The 21,709-nt window shown below is 36.9% G+C and overlaps 1 protein-coding gene across 2 annotated transcripts in view; it reads right to left on the bottom strand.

Moving 5' to 3' along the window:
- SDK1 (sidekick cell adhesion molecule 1) overlaps positions 1 to 21,709 on the bottom strand; it is a 917,991-nt gene that overhangs the window by 168,898 nt on the left and 727,384 nt on the right. For both annotated transcript variants that reach the window (XM_087417496.1, XM_087417497.1), the window contains 2 exons: positions 5,699 to 5,814; positions 3,880 to 4,072 (listed from right to left, as the gene is read on the bottom strand). In XM_087417496.1, coding sequence (XP_087273622.1) covers positions 3,880 to 4,072; positions 5,699 to 5,814 — 309 coding nt within the window. The remainder of the gene's footprint in view (positions 1 to 3,879; positions 4,073 to 5,698; positions 5,815 to 21,709) is intronic.

Raw genomic sequence — 21,709 nt, 5'->3', positions numbered from 1 at the left:
TGACAAGTTCATCTATCAAGGTTGAGCTTAGTTGTCACCTCCTCTAAAAGACTTACCTGCCTCCCTCAGGTATTTTCTGTCACTCCTCACTGGGCTGCCACAGGTGCTTCTACAGACCTCCTCCCTCAGTGGCACTGACCTCAGTCATGTCCACTTCACATCTGATTAGGCCAGGAGCTCTAAAGGCAGAGGCTGTGCTTACTCATCTCTGCAATCCCTTCAACACCCAGCTGGCTATCTCCCACATAATAGGTATTCTATAAACATTTGAATGTACGTATGTATATGTGTTTGTATGTTGGACAGATGGACAAATGAATCAATCAATCTACTGTAATTATGATAGGCACAAGAGGTACAAGCTTGATGAGACAGCCATTTTTTTTTAAAAAAAGGAAAAGGCCAAACTTGATCAACTTTCTCCTTTAATCCTAAACTCCGATAAGGGGTATACAAACTTTATGATTGAAAAGCAGATTCCACAGCAGAACACACATTATTTTTTCAAGTACTCATAAAACATTCACCAAGATAGATTATATCCTGGGCCTTAAAACAAACCTTAATAAATTTAAAAGAACTGAAATTATACAAAGTGTGTTGTTTGACCATAATGTAATCAAGCTGGAAATGAATAGCAGAAAGACAACAGGAAAATCTCCAACATGTGGAAATTAAATAGCAGACTACTAAATAATCCTTGGGTCAAAGAAGAAGTTTCAGAGGAAATAAAAATACATAGAACTGAATGAAAATGAAACACAAAATATCAAAAAATGTGGCATGCAGCTAAAGCAGTATGGAGAGCACTAATTGCTTGCATTAGAAATGAAGACAGGCCTGAAATCAATAGTCTACATGCTTACCCAAAGAAATTACAAAAAGAAGAGCAAAATAAACTCAAAGCAAGCAGAAGGAAGAAAATAATAAGAGCAGAAATCAATGAAATTGAAAATAGGAAAACCATAGAGAAAGATCAATGAAATAGGAAGCTAGTTCTTTAAAAAAATAAATAAAATTGAAAAAACTTTAGGATGAATGACCAAAAAAAAAAAAAAATAGAAAAAGATCGCAAATATCAGGAATGAAATAGGGTATACGACTAAATATCCCACAGCCCTTAAAAAGATAAGGGAGTACCACCAACAACTTTACATTCACAAATTCAACAACTTAGAGGATTGATTCTTTGAAAATCACAAACTACCAAAACTCAACCAAGATGAAATAGACAACTCAATAGTGTTATAACCATTAAATAAATTCAATTTATAATTAAAAAGTTCCCCCAAAAGAAATCTCCAGACTGAGAGGATTTCACTGGAAAATTCTACCAAACACTTAAAGAAGAATTAACACCAAATTTTACACAATCTCTTTCAGAAAATAGAAGAGGATGAAACACTTCCAAACTTATTTTATGAGGTCAGTATTATCCTGATACCAAAACTAGACAAAGACAGAAAATGCAGGAAAGTGAAACTACACAGCACAATCTCTCAAGAACTTAGATGCAACACATCCTCCATAAAGTATTAGCAAATTGAATCCAATAACATAAAAAAGAATTATACACCATGGCCAAGTGGGATTATTCCAAGTATACAAGGTTGGTTCAACATTGGAAAATCAATCCACCATATCAATCATATCAATTAATATGAATTGATATTAAAAGCAATTGAAAAATTCAACATTTATTCATGATAAAAACTCTCAGCAAGTTAGTAACAGAGGGGAATTGCCTCAACTTGATAAAGAACAGCTATAGGAAATATCATACTCAACAGTAAAAGACTGAATGCTTTCCCTCTAAGATCAAGAACAAGGCAAGAATGTCTGCTCTCATCACTCTTATCCAACATAGTACTAGAAATTCTAGCCACTGCAATAAGGCAAGAAAAAGAAATAAACAGCATATAGATTAGAAAGGAAGAAAGGGAGGGAAGTGGGTATGGCTATAAAAGAAGGATCTTTGTGGTGTTGGAACTATTCAGTATCTTGATTGTGGTAGTAGATACACAAACCTACACATGTGACAAATTGTATAGAACTAAATACACACACACATGAGAACAAATAAAACTGGAGAAATCTAAATTGGATCAGTAGGTTGTATCAGTGTAAACATCCTGGTTGTGATATTATACTATACTTTTGCAAATGTTACCATTGGGGGAAACTGGGCAAATTGTACATGGGATCTCAGTATTATTTCTTACAACTGCATGTGAATCTATAATTATCTCAGTGGAAATTTCAGTTAAACAAAAAGCAGAGAGCAGATCAAAGGTAGTGTATGGGAATAACTTCCAGGATCAGTTAATAGTTGCAGAGTTACTTTTTACTGTATCTTTTCTATGGGAGGAAGGTCAGTGGTCTCGGAGGGTCAAGAAATTCATTTCTATTCTTCCTGTGTCACTAATTTGACACAACCTTAAGTCAATATCAGATGGTTACAGTAGGTTGTGAAGTGAAAGCCAGGCTGCTAAAGGTTATAGGGAGTGTCAGAGGTTAAGAGGTCAGAGTAATCAATTATACCAAAAGGAAATAAGGAGCTAACTGGGTGACTCAATGGGGCAGTGCAGTCAGGTGAGGGAGACCTGAGTATATTTGTGGGTTGAGAAAAGGTCTGACACTTCATTCTCTAAAGGAGGAGGGAAGATGAACAAGAATGAGAACAAGGGAAACTCTGAGATGGAAGGGGAAAATGAGGAAGCTCATCTTGGATGGCCTTGACCTCTATAAATGTCTTCTGCTAAGAGGCCGTGAAGTTGACAGCCTCAGGGAGCAGGACAGAGCAGAGCAGTGGCCTCTGCACCAAGTAGAGATAAACACAGAAGGCTGGAGCACATCCAGAGTCCAGCTGAGCTGGGAGAGGAGGAAGTTGGAGGAGAGACAAGTGGCAGCCCTTGGTGACTTTTTTTTAAAACTTATATTAGTTTTAATTCTCCTTATTAAGGGAGTACTTACTCATTGTAGAAATGAGAATATGCAGAAAAATAGAAAGAAAAATCTAAAAAATACCCATAATCATGCCACATAGAAATAATAACTGTCAAAATTGTGACATATTTCCTTCAATATCTTTTCTCAGCTCATATAGCTTTATACAAGTGCATTTTTCTAAAATTTGGATCTCATATAGTTTTGTATACTATTTTTTTCACTTAACAGTAGATCAGGATCATTTTTTCTCAAAATATTTTTAAATACCTACAAAATATTTACTTTATTGTCATTCCATAATTTTTCCCTCTTTGGAACATTTGAATGTTTTTCTTTTTTTTTTCAATTACTAATAATTGTACTGAACCTCCTCATATATAAATCTTTGTGCACATCTGCGATCATTTTCTCAGGATAGCTTCATTAGATAATGTTTTCCAGAAGCACCAGTTGGCCTGAGAGCAGAGAAGGAGCTGGTTTGAATTGACCAGAAGGAGATAATGGAAAGTCAAGGGCTTAAAGGGGCTCAGGTGAAATGCCCCTGGGGAGGGTCAGAGAACCACGGGCTGGGAGGCATTAGGAGGATTCAAGAAGAAAGTAAAGGGATTAGAAGTTGAAATCTGAGTGAAAAGAAGTTCAGCAAGACCAAAGTCTGACCATACAGCTGGAACTAGACTCTCTCTTGCCCTCAGAGTTTCTTCCTCTAGCCAGGCTTCCTTCCATATTCCACATACCACCTGCTGCCACACATTATTAATATTTCTCAATGACTTGTCTCCCCAGGGCATGCAGAATGCAAACACTCTGAGAATATGGGGTTTCCTAATGACCATCTCTGCTCTCATGCAGAGCTGGATATGACAGTGGTCCGAACCTCTTTGACAACTGACTTATGGCTGTTGATAAGACACATGGCAAAGGATTACTCACTGTCTTCATGAGTCCATATGAGCTGAGGCGCACTTGGAGGCCCGTCCCCTGGAGTGGTGAAACACAGGACCGAGGTGAAGTAAGCAGTAAACTTCTTCAAGTTGGTTATATACCCATGATGGACTCCATGGAAATCTGGAGCAATGGTGACTACAGTGCTGGCCTCAGGGACATCAGCTGGCCATGCTAGAAGCTGGGATGGAACAGGTTGAAAAAGAGATCCTTTTTAATTGCATATCTTCACTCTCAAGTCTGCATCAGAGTTTTATTTTACAATTACAATGTCTTCAAAGAAAGTAAAGTTGTAACTAAGAAACTTCATAAATCCTACATTTTATAGTCTCACTGAAAAATACTGAATTTAAAAGATATCTCACAGACTACTGAATACAAATATGTATATTTACATATTTTATACATGTCTATATAAGTAAAATATACTTTAACTCATACTGGAATAATAGACACTCCTAAAACCTTCACCTTCTCTTCACTTGAACACATTATAGAACATATGTATTTTTTAACAGTAAAGAATAAAGACAACACCATCTGTTATTCAATTGGATCAGTACAATGAAACATAAATACAGATATTTTTCCAGATAGACACCTACTCTGACTCAAAAAGAAGCCCCTGATTCAACAGGAACAATCTTAATTATTTATAATTTCTACCACTCTAGTTTTCTGAGAAGGATTTTTAGGAGATTGATTATAATTGTAAGGAAATATAGTATATACATATAGTTTTAATGTTTGGACAACATTATGTATGAGTGTGACTTTTAATTCCTTTGACACCAAACGTTTCCAGGGTTGATTAGGTCTAAAGTTGACCCCCTGCAGGACACAAAGTGTATTGATATACATCAAACCGACAACCAAGCCATGGAATGAACGCTCCAGTCTTGCCAATAAGACTTGACAGAAGAGTCAAGAAGGCAAAATTTTCTGGGGGAAAAGAAAAGATGGGGCAAATTTCTAGCTACGTATGCCTTTCTAGTGAAAAACAAGTGTTTCAGTAAGTTGAATCCAAATGGAAAAAAAAATGAACTGTATGTCTGAGGAAATAACTCTCTGAATTCGAAATTACCATGTATTCAAGCAAACTAGATAGAATCCCTTCTCTACAGAGATCTTCCCTGAGTTTACCTGTCATTGCAGAAGGTTAGCAAATATGCTGTAGGTAAAATTAAGATGGGCTCCCAGAAAAAGCTGAAAAGGTAAGGTAAATTATACTTTTGGAAATTTCATCCAAGTACATTTGTGAAGGTAACATATTCTGGTAACTAAGGATGGAGGGAAGTTGGATAGTGGGAATCTGTGTCTCTAATTCAGTTCAGGTAGGTACCCTGAATCAACTGGTCTCAGTTCTATAAACAGAACTTTCCCTAGAGTAGAGAAAGAGGAGGAATAAATGTCCCTACTCAATAGAAACATCATTCAATTGCAGCCAGTGCCCTTTGTGCTAAGTCTGTGTTCTGAGAGGGCTCCCCTCCAGGAAGAAGTGGTTTGTATAAATGCTGATTCCAATCAACTGAGATAGATCTCCCACTGATAATTTTGAAATGAATGGCCTTTCTCATAAGAAAATGCTCTGTTATGTGTGAACCCATCCTCTTGAAAACTAGTAATTTGAGTTTCTGAGCCAGTATAGCTGATGATAAGACCTTGGTGACCCCACCAAGGTCAACATGCTCTGTAACTTGATGCAATGGGTTCTTGATGAAATGAGAAGTGAGCAGCCTCTTCGTTGATCACAAGAGCATGACATACCATGATAGCCACTCAGAGACTCTAAACCAAGGCCGTGTACCTTGTATCCCTGGTTGATGCCATTGATAAACTGCTGAGGTGGAGGGTTCCACAGGAACTGAATTGTCGTGGAATTCACAGCTTCCGTCTGCACGTTCTGTGGGGGCGCAGTAGGCACTGTTCCAAGGCAGTAGTCAGAAGCAGCAAAACAAATGGCAGGAGGCACAGTAGGGAGAAGAGATGAAAAAGAAACTCTTAGCTGCCACTCACGATTCACCACAATTACAGCACTGAGAACAGAGAAGTGTGATGAATGTTTCTGGAAGCTAATAGTGGCATCACAAAGAAAAAGAATTGGGCTATTTCTCATTTTCTGTTGGAGAATTCTAAGGCATAGGCAGAAAAGTGGACCGGATCATCTCATTCCACGGGTGAGCCTTTCCTAGGGATCCTAAGATGGATAGCAAACAAAAGCTTTCTCTGATTTCTCTTTCAATTACCCAATATTTGAGATCAAGACAAGGTTTCATCTAGAAGTCTGCCTCCCCCATTGTACACTACTATGTTTCAAGCCAAATTACCTTTTACATGAAAAAAAATCATCCCCCTCCCATATGTATTGTTATTTATTCATTTGGAGACTAAATTTGCCTTTGTCACAGAGGCCACCATTTTTTAAATTTTCCATTGTTTCTTTCTTTCTTTTATTGAACAGTTTACATTGAACCCAATTATATACCTGCCAAATGGCCTGCCTTCAAAGAAGTCACATTCTAGGGGAGATACTCATGGAATTGAAACAGGCACATCACTCTTTGGACCACTAAACACAGAGGGCAGAGCAACCAACCCTCCCCTAGGAAAGTATGGAAGGCTTTAGATCTGGAGACACTTGGACTAGGTCTGGAAGAAAGCGTAAACCTTTGAAGAGAGAAAGGCCTTGAGAAAGGCATTCTCATCTGGGAAAATGGAGTGAGCAAAGGCATGGTATTATGAAAAACCTGGTGAATGGTGAGAAAATAGGGAGCATGGCTAGATATGGGTGTATGGGGCTGAGGAAGTGAATAGGTCACTTTGGGGATGGCCTCATATGCCAAATGCAGTGGTTGATAATACATATGGTAGGTAATGGGGAAGCAAATGGTTGTGAAAAAGGCAGTAATGTGACATGGCTAGCTTTTTAAAGATGGTAACCCAAGTGGCCTCTAAAGAGGGGACTAGCCCACTGGCTGTGCCACAAAACTTGCTGCAGGGTGCAAAAGAAGGTCCTGGTTCCTTAGGAGCTTGTTTCAAAAGTAAGGCGCAGAAGCCCAAAGGATCCTTCAGCTCAAGGTAAAGAAACAAAGACAAGAGTCTCCTGGCACAGAACACATGGGACAGAGCACGGTCCTGTTAAAAATTATACACCTTTCATTATTCTCTTTTTCTAAAGCTCATCTCATTAGGCAGAGATGAAAACAACATAAAGCTATCCACGCCCCTCAAGTCTACTCTTCCAAATCATCGTTTCTTTTCCCATTTACTCTCGACTCTGGCTGTGATATTCCCTGGTCCCTCCCTCCATAAGTCACTAAGAAAACTGTCCTACTTCTCACTCAGGATCCATCCAAAATTTTTGGATTAAAAACGGCCACAGGGATTGCTATGTCTAGGATGTAGAAAGTTGGAAAGAACATCACATCCACCTAAGAACAAGAAAAAGCTGAATAAACTACAAAATCATAACATTTCTGGAGCCCATAAGAAAGCTGAGGTCACAGGGCAACCATCTGAAATATAAGAAAAGATGGGCCTCTCTGAGGAGTAAGGATGTGAGTGCTGGCTCACCTATGACAGAGCAGGAGAGAAAGAGACAATAGACACCATACAACTGGGTAAGGAAAATTCAGCTAAAATTCTTAATGAATTGCTGAAGGCTGAATGTGGGCCAGCATGGGAGTACAGAATGTTTGCATGCTGCAGATACACAAGAAAGATACAATACATACGGAGATACAAAGACAAGAATTACAGCAGCCTTCTCATAAGAAACTATGTGAGCCAGAAGGTAATGGAGTGATATCTTTAAGTACTGGTAGAAAAAACTACTGTCCCAGAATCCTATATCTTGTGAAAACAGCTTTTACATATGAAGGCAAGATAAAGGCATTTTCAGAAAGACAAAAACTGAGAGAATTCGTTACTAGCAGACCTGAACTATAAAAAACGTTAAAGAAATATGATATCAGACAGACACCAAAACTTTAAATCTATGCAAAGAAATGATGATTTCCAGAAATGGTTAAACTGAAGGTAAATATATTGTGTTTTTTTCTTATTTTGACTCACTCCCAAAAATAATTGGCTGTTGAAAGCAAAAATAGTAGTAACTTATTGCGGGCTTATAACATATGCGAGAACAAAATACATGGCCACAATAGCACAAAAGGTGTAGTATATATTAAGATAAATTGTAATTAATTAATGATATACATTTTAAACTCCAGAGCAATCACTAAACAAGTTTGAAAAAGAGATATAAATAATGCAAGAGTGGAAAAAATAATGTAATTATTTACTAGGTAATAAAAATACCTAATTAATCCAAAAGCAGGCAGCCAAAAAGAATAGAAAAGGAAAAACTAAGAGAGGGAACAAATAGAAAACAATTAGCAGATGGTAGATTTTAATCCCATCATATCAATAATTATACTAAATGTAAGCAGTCTATACATATTAATAAAAGACAGATTGTCAGTTGGATAAAAAGCAAGACCCAACTGTATGGTATCTGAAAGAATCCCACTTTAAATATGAAGACATAAATAGCTTAAAAGTAAAAAGAATGAAAAAATATATACATGAAAATACTAATTAAAAGAAATCTAGAGCAGTCGTATTAATGTCAAACAAAGTAGACATCCTACCAGGGAATAAAACCAGTGATAAAGAGGGACATTACATAATGATGAAGTGGTCTAGTCACCAAGGAGACTCAGGAATCCTAAATGTGTATGCAACAGAGCTTCAAAATGCAAGGGGCAAAACAGATAAAACTGAAAGGAAAAATAGACAAATCTACTATTATATTTGGAGACTTTAATACTCCTTTCTCAAAATAAAAGTAAACAAAGAAAATCAGTAAGGATATACAAGACCTGAACAACACCATCAAATAGCTTGACATACATGATATTTACTTAAAAATCTACCCTACAACAGCAGACTACACATTCTTTACAAGTGTACATGGAACTGACATATCTGAGTCATATAACAAACCTAAACAAGTCAAAAATAATTGAAATCACAAAATGTATGTTTTATGACCCCAATAGAATTCAACTTGAAATTTGTAGAAAAGTATGTAGAAAATCCCTAAATATTTGGAAATTAAGCAAGATACTTCAAAATAACCCACGAGTCAAAGAGGAAGTCACATGGAAAATTAGAAAGCATTTTTAATTTAATGAAAATGAAAACACAATATATCAAAATTTGGGGATGCAGAAGTGTTACAGGGAAATTTATAGCATTTAAATGTTTATATTATAATCTAAGCTTTTACCTTAAGAATCTATAAGAGTAAATCAAACCAAAAACAAGTAGATGGAAGGAAATAGTAAAGAAAAGGAGCAGAAATCAGTGAAATGAAAATAAAAAAATAAGAGAAAATAAATGAAATCAAAAGCTGGTTCTTTTAAAAGATCAACAATCCTCTAGCCAAACTGATTAAGAATAAATGAGAAATCATAAATTACCAGTATCACCAATATTAGGGGGCATCTCTACAAATCCTACTGATATTAAAAGAATAAGATAATATTTTGAACATTGTTATGCTCATAAATTCAACAACTTAGATGAAATGGACAAACTCCTTAAAAGAAACACACTTCCAAAATCTACTCAAGAAGAAATAGATAACCTGAGTAGTCCTATAGCTATTAAATATTTGAATATGTAATTAAAACCTTCCAACAAAGAAAATTCTAAGCACATAGGTTCACTGGTGAATTTACCAAGCATTTGAATAAGAAATAAAAGCAATTCTAAAGCATTACCCTGACACCAAAATCAGAAAAAGATACTATGAGAAAAGAAAACTACCGACCAATATTCCTCATGGACACAGAGGCAAAAATCCTCAATAAAATATTAGAAAATCAAATTCAGCAATATATAAAAATCATAATTTATCCTGATCAAGTGGGGTTTATCTTACAAATGCAAGGCTGGTTCAACATTCCAATATCAATCAGGGTAATTCACCGTATCAACAGAATAGAGGAAAAAAAACCCATGTGATTATCTTAGTAGATTTAGGAAAGGCATTTGACAAAACTCGACATTCAATAGTGATTTTAAAAAAAACCCTCAAAGTAGGAATTGAAAGAAACTTACTGAACTTGCTAAAGGGCATCTATAAAACACCTATAACTAACATCTTACTTAAGATGAAAGACTGAATTGCTTTCTCCCTAAGATCAGGAACAAAGCAAAAGTGTCTTGCTCACCATTGCTATTCTGGAAGGGCAAGTCAGTGCAGCAATGCAAAAGAAAAGAAATAAAAGGCATACAGATTGAAAAGAAGAAAAAAAAAAAAAAACCTCTTTCTATTCACAGACAATATGATTCAACGTAGAAAATTCCTGAGTCTACAAACTAAATGCTCTTAGAACTGAGGTTAGCAAGATCACAGAATACAAGATCAAAAAACAAAAGTCAATTATGTTTCTCAACATGAGCAAGGAACAAATGGAAATTTAAATTTTAAAGTCAGTACCATTAAAATAGCAATTAAAACATGAAATAAATATAAATTTAACAAACCACGTGTTAAGATCTGTACGCTGAAAACTATAAAACACTGATGAAAGAAATGAAAGACCTAAGTAAATGGAGAGTCATATCATATTAATGGATTAGAAGACAACATAATAAAGATGTCAGTTCTCCCCAAACTAATGCATAGGTTGAGTGCAATCCCAATCAAATTCGCAGCTAGAATGGTTTAGAAATTGAAAGGTTAACTTTAAAATTTATAAGGAAAAGCAAAGGAATTAGAATAGCCAAACCAATTTTGAAAAAAGAAGAACAAAACTGGACAACCTTCACTACAGGATATGAAAACTAACTATAAATCCATAGTAATTAAAACAGAGAGTTATTGGAGAAAGGATGGACACATTGATCAATGTAACAGAGTCCAGAAATTACTCACATACATACCAATTGGTTTTTGATTCAAGCACAAGTGCAATTCTATGGAGAACGGATAGTCTTTTCAACAATTGGTGCTGGAAAAAATGTACATCAACATGCAAAAAAAAAAAAAAAATCTGGATCTATACCTCACACCATATACAAAAACTAACTCAAAACAGATAGAGATCATAGGCTTAAACATAAATCTGTAATTATAAAACTTCTAGGAAAAAATAGTTGTGATGTTGGGTTAGGCAAATATTTCTTAGTTATGACACCAATGGCACCATTCATAAAAGAAAAAAATTGATAAATCCAACTTCATCAAAATAGAAAACTTCTGTCTACAAAAGACACCTGTTAAGAAAAGAAAAGACAGGCCACAGACTGGGAGAAAATATTTGCAAGACATACATCTGACACAGGACTTTTATTCAGAACATATAAAGAACTTTTAAAATTCAATAATAAGAAGACCAAACACTCAAAAAATAGGCAAAAAGAATCAAATAGTTCATCAACGAAAATATAACAATGGCAAATAAGCACGTGAAAAGATCCTTAACATTACTGGTCATGAAGAAAATTACGATCGTGATGTGATACCAGCATACAGCTATTAGAAAGGCTGAGATAAAACAAGCAATAACAACCAAATTTTAGTGCAGATGTGAAGCAACTGAAACTCTCATACTTTTAGATGGGAATGGAAAATGGTGCAGCCACCGGGAAAAACAGTTTGGTAGCTTCTTACGAGGTTACTTATGCACTAGCCATACAATCCAGCAATCCTGCTCCTAGGTATTTATGCAACGGAGGTGAAAGCTTAAGTTCCTATAAAAATCTGTATGCAATGTTTATAGCAGTTTTATTAATAATCACTCGAGACTGGAAACATCACAAATGTCTTCAGCAGGTAAACTGCAGTACATCCGTGGAATGGAATACTACACAGCAGTAAAGGGGAGCAAATCACTTGTCCTCGCCAACAGCACAGATGGATCTCAAACGCATTATACTAAGAGAAAGAGGCCAGACTCAAAAGGCTACATGCTGGATTTTTCCATTAATATAATATTCTATAAAAGGAGAGAAAACATCAATGGTTGCCAAGAGCTGGGAGAAGGGGTAGAACTTTGAGTACAAAGGGGCAGCACGAGGGGATTTCGGGAGTGATAGAAGTATTCTATATCTTGATCACGGTAGTGATGTGGACTGTATATATTTGTCAAAATTTATAGAAATGTACACCAAAAGGGTGAATTTTACTCTATGTAATTACACCACAATATATCTCACTTTTAAAAAATGCTGCAAATTCTTTGATGCTTTTTCCCATGGAGAGGTGGTATCTGTGTTTGGGCTCCTTGAAGGCAGGCTCTGGGACTACTTTCACCAATGGAATACAACCCAGACCTTAATAACTAGAAGCTTCTACTCATCTGTAGGACCATCTTTCCTAGAAGCCCTGAGCAGCCATGCTCCAATCGGCAGTCCCAGGGGAGCCCAGCGTATAGCTTTTCCCGCCAAGGCACCAACTTGTGAGTGAATCCGTCTTCCCACCCCCGTCCCCCAACCACCAGCCCAACCCATCCGCCAACTGACTGAGTGACACCACGGGGCACGAGGAACCCGCCATCCAAGCTCTGCTCCAATTCCCGCCCACAAATCATGAGACATAATCTAACAGTGTTGTCTTAAACCTCTAAGTTGATTATGCTGCGTGGATAACCAGGGTAGCCTCCACTGAAAGAAAGAAGGGAAAGAGGAGGAAGGAGAAAAAGGACAACATAATAGTGCAACATTGTCACCTTGAGAGGTGTGCACTTCCCTGGTTCTGCTCTTCATCCTAAACTCAGAGCATCTCCAGGACCCACCGCAGCCTCAGAACAACAAAAACCAGGAATGATTCCCCTGGTTGAGACACTTAAGAAGGCAATTCCTCTCTCCCTCTCATCACCTGGGATCGTACAAAATCATGAGGCATAAGAATCGCCCTGCCTGCGCCATCCTCACATCAGAGCTCATCGAGTCTGACCCTTTTGCACACACTCTTCATCCCCAAAGTCACAGGATGGAGGTTCTAACGTCTCAGCTTCCTTTCTCTCTCCCACCCTAGGCTTTATTCAAAAAACCGCCAATTCTTCTCAGCCCCCGTCTATTTTCAGATCCTTCGGCTGCTCTTTTTCCTAATTATTGTCATCAGAAGTGACTCACAAATTTGTGGACAATGGAATTAAAAATTCCCTCAAGTGAGAAAAAGACCTAGAGCCAGTAAATCCTTCTTGACAGTGTTTCCAATAGAGGAGTAGTTTCGAGGGAAAGGTCTTAATTATTGAGGATTACGTAACCCTACCCTTCTGAGAAAAGATGAGTGCTGCATCTCCGAGATGCGACTACTGTGCGGAAAAGTGGAGGCCCATGCACACGCGTTCACAGACTTGGGTTTCAGTCTTCACACAAGATCTTAGTGGGAAGCTGTAGCCTCCTGCTGCTCCAAATAAGGCCTCTGGGGACATTTTCTCCCCAGATAATTAGCATTTAAAGTGCCCTTCTTTCCCTGCTCCTAACTGCAGTCCCTGAAGAGGCCTGGTAATGTGGCAGATGTTATGCTCTTTTGTAGTTTTCATTGCTCAAAAAATATCCATTTTCACTAGATAATTCCCTTAGCACAGATCCGAGTGTGTGCTCAGTCTTCAATTCAACAAACCCTAAACCCATTCGACGCCGTCTTGATTCTCACAGCCAAGGACAAGGCGCTGTGTCATGGAGCACCCAGCAATCACGGGCACCTAATGACGACAGCTGAAAGGTAGAGCACGGGAGCAGTTTTAGACACAGGAGCTTTATCCCTTACGGAGACATCTGCAACCTAAGGCCGTGGCTGTTTCTTGTCCCTGAAGATGGGATTTCTTGGAGTGGCAAGTAGGAGGTATCACTGGGCAGAGTAGCCCCACCAGGTTACATGTGGGACAGGAGGTACTCACGTCTGTCAATTTTTCATAGTGGTAAACCATTGTCTACAGCCACTCAAAAATTTACAACTGTTGAAATTACATTTGAAAACCATGTGTTTTCAAATGTTCAAACCATTTGAAAACCACTGCAGCGAACGGAGCCAATCTGAAAAGGCTACATTCCTTATGATTCCAACTCTATGACATTCTGGAAAAGGCACAACTATGGAGACAGTAAAAACATCAGTTGTTGTCAGGGGGAGGAGGGAGGGATGAATAGGCAGAGCACAGGGGACTTTTAGGGCACGGAAACTACTGTGTATGATGCTATGATGGTGGATACATGTCATTATACATTTGTCCAAACCCATAGAATGTCCAACACCAAGAGTGAACCCTAACGTAAACTGTGGATTTGGGGTGATAATGATGTGTCAGTGTAGCTTCATCAATGGTAACAAATGTCCCATCTGGTGGGGGATGTTGATAATGGGGGCTGGGGCTATACGGGAAATCTCTGTACCCTCTGTTCGACTTTGCTGTGAACCTAAAACTGCTCCAAAAATAAAGTCTATCTAAAAAATAAAACTATGCATATGACTTGTTTTGTAAACTTTCTGAATCCAGTCATTATCATGCACCTTCAATATAGTATCTGTGGCAAAGAGGTCTCCAGGTGGCTAAGCCACATGGCGCTTCCCTGACACCCCACTGGCCTGTCTTATCAAGCAGAGTTGTACTTTAGCTGCATGTTGCTTATCATCACTGAATTTTTGTTGTTGTTATTGTTCAGTGTGTGTGGGTATTTTTTTCCAATGAACGTGCTAGTATTTTCACCTGGTCATATGTAGAGGACACGTCTGATTATGTTTATGATTATTTTCTGGTATTAGGTGTTTCCAATAAAATATGAATTATTTAAAAAATTTTCTCCTCCCTCTTTCCCTTCCTTTCTTCCTGGATAGTCATGTAAATTCAGCAAGATCTGATTATTGATGGATTTCAAAATTATCATTGTTTTTAGAAATTAAAAAATGTTTTAAAATAATAACATACTTATTATATATACATAATTATACATACATAATTAAACCAACTCATTAAAGAGGACTATAGGGTTTTACAGCTTCACATAATTGACTTTTTGAAGTATTTTGGATCAGAGATTACACAATTAATATTTATAGGTCATGAATTTTTCAGAATTTTAATTCTTTAATCAAATAAAAATAAATGTGTCAATATTGCTAACTGTATGCTTCATTTTTTGGATTTTTCAACCCGATTTGTTTGAAAACATTCTTATAATGTGTGCAACCAAAACTTTTTGAAAAGTTGATTTCTGAAGTCATTTAGGCCTACAGTCCACTTTATGTATTTTATATTTAAATATATAAACATTATTAAAATTATTTATGTCAATATTATCAGTCGTATTTATATTTATAAAGATTTATTTTCCAACCATAGTGAACAACTTTTTGAGTAAAGAGATGTCATCAGGTACACCAAGTCAGAATCATAAAAAATTTTCTACCCTGGGAATATAACGAGGATGATCTATAACTCAGATTTGTGTGTTCCGACATTCTCCTCCTTCTTCAGCCTACATTTAGTATTTGATGGAAAAGGAATCAGATGAAGCAATGATGCCAGGCAAATTATGCCAGCACCCTTCCTTAAAAGCATCGATCTTACACAGAAAAAGATTAGAACTGGGAAAATTATCTGCAGGTACAAAATAAGAAGAATGGGTATTTGTGAGTTTGGTTACAACTGTATCAGATTGAGCACAAGAAGCTAGTTACAATGCCCTGCATGTAACAGCTAGAGCCAAAACTTCTCCTGCGATTGCAGAAGCACTCTTATTGCCAGGCTGCACAGAAACTGTCAGCAACATGTCTGGGACCAATGAAGCACAGGAAATAGGAAAGGCTCTGCTTTTGAAGAACACTGTTAGCAGCTGCACGGATGACACATCAGATGACCCAGAGACAAACTTAGTCCAGAAGATTATGAAATCAGAAAAGCTTCCACTGCCGATTGGTGGGTACTGACGTTAGTAACCGCACTTGGTACGTAGCATTAATTTGATTCCTTCAAAAGAAATGCTTTGAACATTATTTATGATGCAAAAAACATACCTGTCTTAGATTGAGTTCCCTAAAAACAGACTCTGGGTATGAAGAGTGTCATGTATAAGCTTTAGGGCGTCTCAGCAGACATACCTATAAGGAAGTGAGGAGGCCAGGACTGGGCAGAAGGAGAGGCTGACCGTGAGGACTCAGCTGATCCTACCAGGAGCTCCAGAGCAGGGATGTCCCTTTGAGTTGTCCTAAACTAAAGCCAGAGGACTGGGCTTTTCTAGGCCCAAAGCAGCCAGCCATTGGTCACAGGCTGATCCACGGGAGGGGTGTCCCCTTAGGTGAGGCAGTTCCTCTTGGCAGTGGGCAGTTTCCAAGAGGGCTACAGCTGTGAGCTCTCAGCAGGCCAGGTGCCAGCACTGCGGATGGGTGTGTCACCCAGAGGAACTGATCTGGACAGGGACACCACAGTATACCACACACCAGACAAGCTACTACGGACGAAATGGTCACAGCTAAATGGATACCTGGGAATAAATAAAGTACTATAGAACAAATGTATAAGTTTTGTATACCAATGCCGAGAGAAAGGTAAAAAGACTTTATAGCAAATGCAATCAGAAAAGCCTGAGATTCAAGAAATCCATTGTTTCATTTACAGAGTAAGTCTCCTCTGTAAGAGGTGGCCTGTAGACCTGAACTCCTCATTAAATGACATTATCTGAGTGGTAAATCTAATAAAACCCAAGACACTATAGTCCCATGGGTTTTTTTTTTTGTTTTTTGGGTTTTTTTTGCTTTGTGAAAGAAACGGAATCAGAATACCACTTTTGACAAAAGGATTTTTTCTGAGGGATTCAAGATAATGCTACACATCAGGCGCAGTTAGTAACATCAGTACTCATCAGTCTGCAACAGAAACTCTTTTGATTTAACGGTCTGGACTAAGTTTGTCTCTGGGTCATCTGACGTGCCATCCATTTATCTTCTCACAGTATTATTCAAAAATGAGAACTTTCCTATTTTCTGTTTCAACTTAAAATTGAAGTTCTATCAGCTGTCCAAAAGAAGAGTTTCACAGGAGTCTGTGAACTGAACAAAGCATTATTATTATCATTGCTGTTATTTTTGGTGAATGGGTTTAATTTTAAAGATCTGTTGAAGGATAAGTTATTGGCACCGAAGTGGCTTACCTAATTGACATTTTTGAGCACCTGAATGGACACAATAGAGAACTCCCGAGACCTTGTGGCAGTATACTAACATACACGTGTAAAGTGTATGGATTCAAAGCAAAAATTCAACTTTATTATGGAGTTAAAAATTGTTCACTAGTGATATATAATCAATTTTATAATTCTAAAAGAGTCAATGTTTGAACTCTAAAGACAAATTATGAAGACTGGCAGCAGCATCTGTATAGATATATAGAAATAAAATGCCCATTATTTTGAAATACTTGATATGAAAAACATTTGATCAGAATCCAAATTCATTCTCATAATCACAAAAACCATTCAACATTACATTTGTCAAAGAAATAAAAGGAAGAGCTGTTAACCTAAAGAGACATTGCACCCTTAAAGTACAATTTAAAGAGACTAAATTATCTTCATTCTGGTTAATGACAAGAAAGGAGTTTCTCTCAACTGAGGAAAGGCAATAAATAATCCGCAGGCATTTGTGACCACCTACTTGTGCAAACACTTCCTTGTCAGTGGCAACTTTCAAATATTTGAAGAGGTTACCATTAAAAATCTTTTTTTTTATGTTTTAAAAAATAATTTTATTGTGGTAAAATACACATAATATAAAATTTACTGTTTTTAAGTATACAATTCAGTGGCCTTCAGTACATACACAATGTTGTACAACCATCACCACTATCCATTTCCAGAACTTTTTCATCATCTCAGACAAAACCTCTGTCATTAAACAATAACTCCCCATTCCTTCCTCCCCCCAGCACCTGGTAACCTCTATTGTACTTTCTGTCTCTATGAATTTGTCTGTCGTAGGTACCTCACGTAAGTGGGATCATACAACATTTGTCCTTTTGTGTCTGGCTTATAGCACTTAGCGTGATGTTTTCAAGCTTCATCCATGTTGTACCGTGTATCAGGATTTCATTCATTTTTAAGGCTGAATAATATTCCACTGTATGTATACACCACATTTTGTTTCTCTATTCATCTGTTGATGGACATTTGGGTTGTTTCCACCTTCTGGCTATTGTGAATAATGCTGCGATGAAAACTGGTGTACAAATATCTGTTTGAGTTCCTGCTTTCAATTCTTTTAGGTATATACCCAGAAGTGGAATTGCTGGACCATATGGTAATTCTGTTTCATTTTTTTGAGGAACTGCCATATTGTTTCCCAGTATGCACCATTTTACATTTCCACCAGCCATACATGAGGGTTCTGATTTCTCCACGTCCTCACCAACACTTATTATTTCCTATTTTTTTTTTCATAATGGCCTTTCTAATGGGTGTGAAGAAGTATCTCGTGGTTTTGATTTGCATTTCCCTAATGACTAGTGTTTTTTTATGGAAGTGTAATTGACATATAATATCCTATTAGCTTCAGGTGTACATCATGGTGATTCAATATTTATATATATTTATTCTAAAATGATCACCACGATAAGTCCAGCTATCATCTGTCATTATACAAATTTATTATAATATTATTGACTATATTCCTTGTGCTGTACATTACATCCCCATGACTTATTTATTTTATAACTGGAAGTCTGTACCTCTTAATCCTCTTTACCTGTTTCACCCACACTCCAAATCCTCCCCTCTCTGGTAATCACCAGTTTGTTTCCTGTATTTATGAGTCTGATTCTATTTTGTTTTGTTTTTGAGATTCCACATGTAAGTGAAATCATATGATATTTATCTTTCTCTGTCTGACTTCTTTCACTTAGCATAAAACCCTCTAGACCCATCCACATTGTTAGAAGTCTTGATGGAATCTGAACGGAGCCATCTCAAGAATAAAACCAGATACTGAACAAGTGACGTTCACCAATCAAGGTCAAGTTTCTCACCAGCAATCTTGAGATTTTTGATTGGAACTTCTACACAAATTCAGTATTTAACAGCTTCCCTACCATTTTCCAAAGATGATCATTGAGGCTCTTAAAAATATATATTGTTATGAATCAATGGACTGAAATGTATTTGAAGCATTTTAATCCTTTGCAGTTATTATTAGTATTATTGATTGTCATACTTTTCCATCCTTAACTAGTGGGAGCCTTTTCAAGTCGGCACGTGAGTCTTTTTGACAAGCCGTCACTACTGTTTGATGGTGTCTTTGCTTTTTGGAATGACAAGATCTTCTGGACTCATCTTACACATTACTGCTCCTGACCTGGAATCATCCATTCACTCAAGAAAGTCTGTATTTTTGTGGTTACTGGGAAGCTCAGTGCTACCGGGTTGGTTATTTCTAGGCATTTTTACAAGAAATTGCTTTTTCTTTTTAAAGATAAAAGCATCATACTACCAATTCAAATTTAGAGTTTCAACTTTGCCAAAAATTTCAGTTCCCAATGATATCAACATAATACTTAATTGCTTTATCTCACAATATTCATACAGTTGCCTCAAAAAGCCAAACTCAACATTAATACCACCACTGTGACCACTGAAAACAGTTTTAGATCTTTTTTTTCCAGTTTTTGTTTTTGTGCTTGGATTATATCCTCCTAGGGATGTACAGTCAAATGATCATGTTTTAAAGTTACCTGAAATCATTACTTTCCATTTGGTTATGCCATCAACTCAATATACAGTTATGTTCATTTGTTTCATTTTGCCTTCAATTTTTTAGGCTTTTATAAATTTTTTAAATTTAGTTTTATAAATAGATAAAATATATTTACTTGGTTTTGAAGTCAATGAGAAGCTTCATTTCTATTTCTGCACCCTCCTTTTCCTGTAGATTTAGTTCTAGAAACATCCCTCTTTTTTTCGTACACGAATATAATCCTCCATTGTGTGGATGTCCCATAGTTTATTCAACCAGTCCCTTAACGATGGGCATTTTGGTAGATTCCAAATAGTGGAATCACAAACAGTGCTAAAGTGAATGGCCCTGTATATGTCTCTTCATCTTCTCATTGGTTTGCAAGTGTATCTTCGGAATAAATTCCTACAAGTAGAGTTGGTGTGTCAGAGGGTATACAATTTAGCTAGTTATTGGCATTAGAAGTTTTATTAGGTTTTATTTATTTTAAACCAAAAAAGAATTAGCAACATTTTTAAATGCTAAAGAAAATTTTCATTTTAAAATATTTCAAACTTACAAAGAATCTGAAATTACATAAAGGCTTTTTTTCAAAACTGTTTGAGAGTGAGCTATTAACATAAGCCCAGCACCCCCAAATATTGTGGTATACAAATCCTAGAAACATGGGCTTTCACCACCTAACCACAATACAGCCATCAAAACCAGGACATCACCACAGATACACCATTGCCACCTAATCTAGAATTCTCCTATTTCCCCTATAACATCCTCTGTAGCAACAGGATCCAGTCCAGATCAGACGCTGCATTTAGTTATCATCACTCTTTAGTCTTCTTCAATCTGGAACAGTTCCTCAGTTTTTCCTTGACTCTCCTGCCCTTGACATTTTTGGATATTACAAGCTAATTTACTGTGTAGTATGTCCCTCAGTTGAGTTTGTCTAGTGTTTCTTCTTGATGAGACTTGGGCTGTGCATCTTAGGAGGGCACAGCACAGAGTGATGCTATGTTCTTTCACTGCATCTTCTCCATGGTGCACAATTTTGATTTGTCCTATTACTGGTGAAGCTAACTGTAATCACTTGCGGCCAGGTTTCGCCTCAGTAAAGTCATTCTTTTTCCTTTGTAATTCATATGTATTTTGTGAGGGGATACATTGAGACTCTGTACATCCATTCCTCATCAACTGCCTCCCGCCAGTTGTAGCTTCCACCAATGTATGCTGATTGAATTAATTAGCAGTGGTATTGTGTTGCCTTTCCAGTGGCAAGGAATGGGGGTGCCTGTTTCGAGTCTTATCACAGAGTATTGTCAAATTTTCCAATTTTTACCAAACTGGTAGGTGAGAAATGGTGTCTCTGTGTAGCTTCACTTTGTATTTCTCTTATTATGGGCAAAATTGAGCATCTTTTCCTAAGGTTAAGGGCTATTCTCATTTCTGTTAATTCTCTTTTCTTATTTCTTGCCCTTTTTCTTTTGGTTGTTGGTCTTTTTCGTTTCTATTTTAGGGATGTAAGTTGTAAATATTTCCCATTTATGTTTTTCTCCCTTTGCTTACTGTATTTTTTTGCATACGGAATATTTTAGCTTTTTAAAAATTTTATGTAATCAAATTTATCAATCTTTTCTTTTATTGCATCTAGATTTTGAGTCATAGTCAGAGAAATTTTCCCCATTTCTGGGTTACAGAAGAATTCACTAATGCTTTCTTCTAGTAGTTTTGAGGTTTCATGTTTTTAATATCGATATCTCTGATCCATTTGGAAGGTATCCTTGTATATGGTGCAGGGAATGGATCCAATTTTGTCTTTTTCCATATAGGTATCCACTTATTTCAGTACTACTTATCAAAAAGTCTATCTTTGTTTAGTCATCCGAGATGTCACTCTTACTAAATTTTCATATGGAATTGGGTCCCTTTCTGGATTTTCTATTCTATTCCATTTATCTTCCACTCATGCACCAATAGTACACTTTTTAAATTATAGAGCTTTACAATGTTTTGATACCTAAAGGACTATTCCATCCTCATTGCTTTTTCTCTTTCAGGGTTTTTCTGGCTATTCTTGCTCATTTT

This window comes from Ceratotherium simum, chromosome 26 (assembly GCF_057802395.1).
Source record: "Ceratotherium simum simum isolate JZ-2026a chromosome 26, ASM5780239v1, whole genome shotgun sequence".
NCBI classification, from domain to species: domain Eukaryota; kingdom Metazoa; phylum Chordata; class Mammalia; order Perissodactyla; family Rhinocerotidae; genus Ceratotherium; species Ceratotherium simum.
The sequence above is the reverse complement of the archived record's forward strand: the minus strand, read 5'-3'. Positions and strand labels throughout refer to the sequence as shown.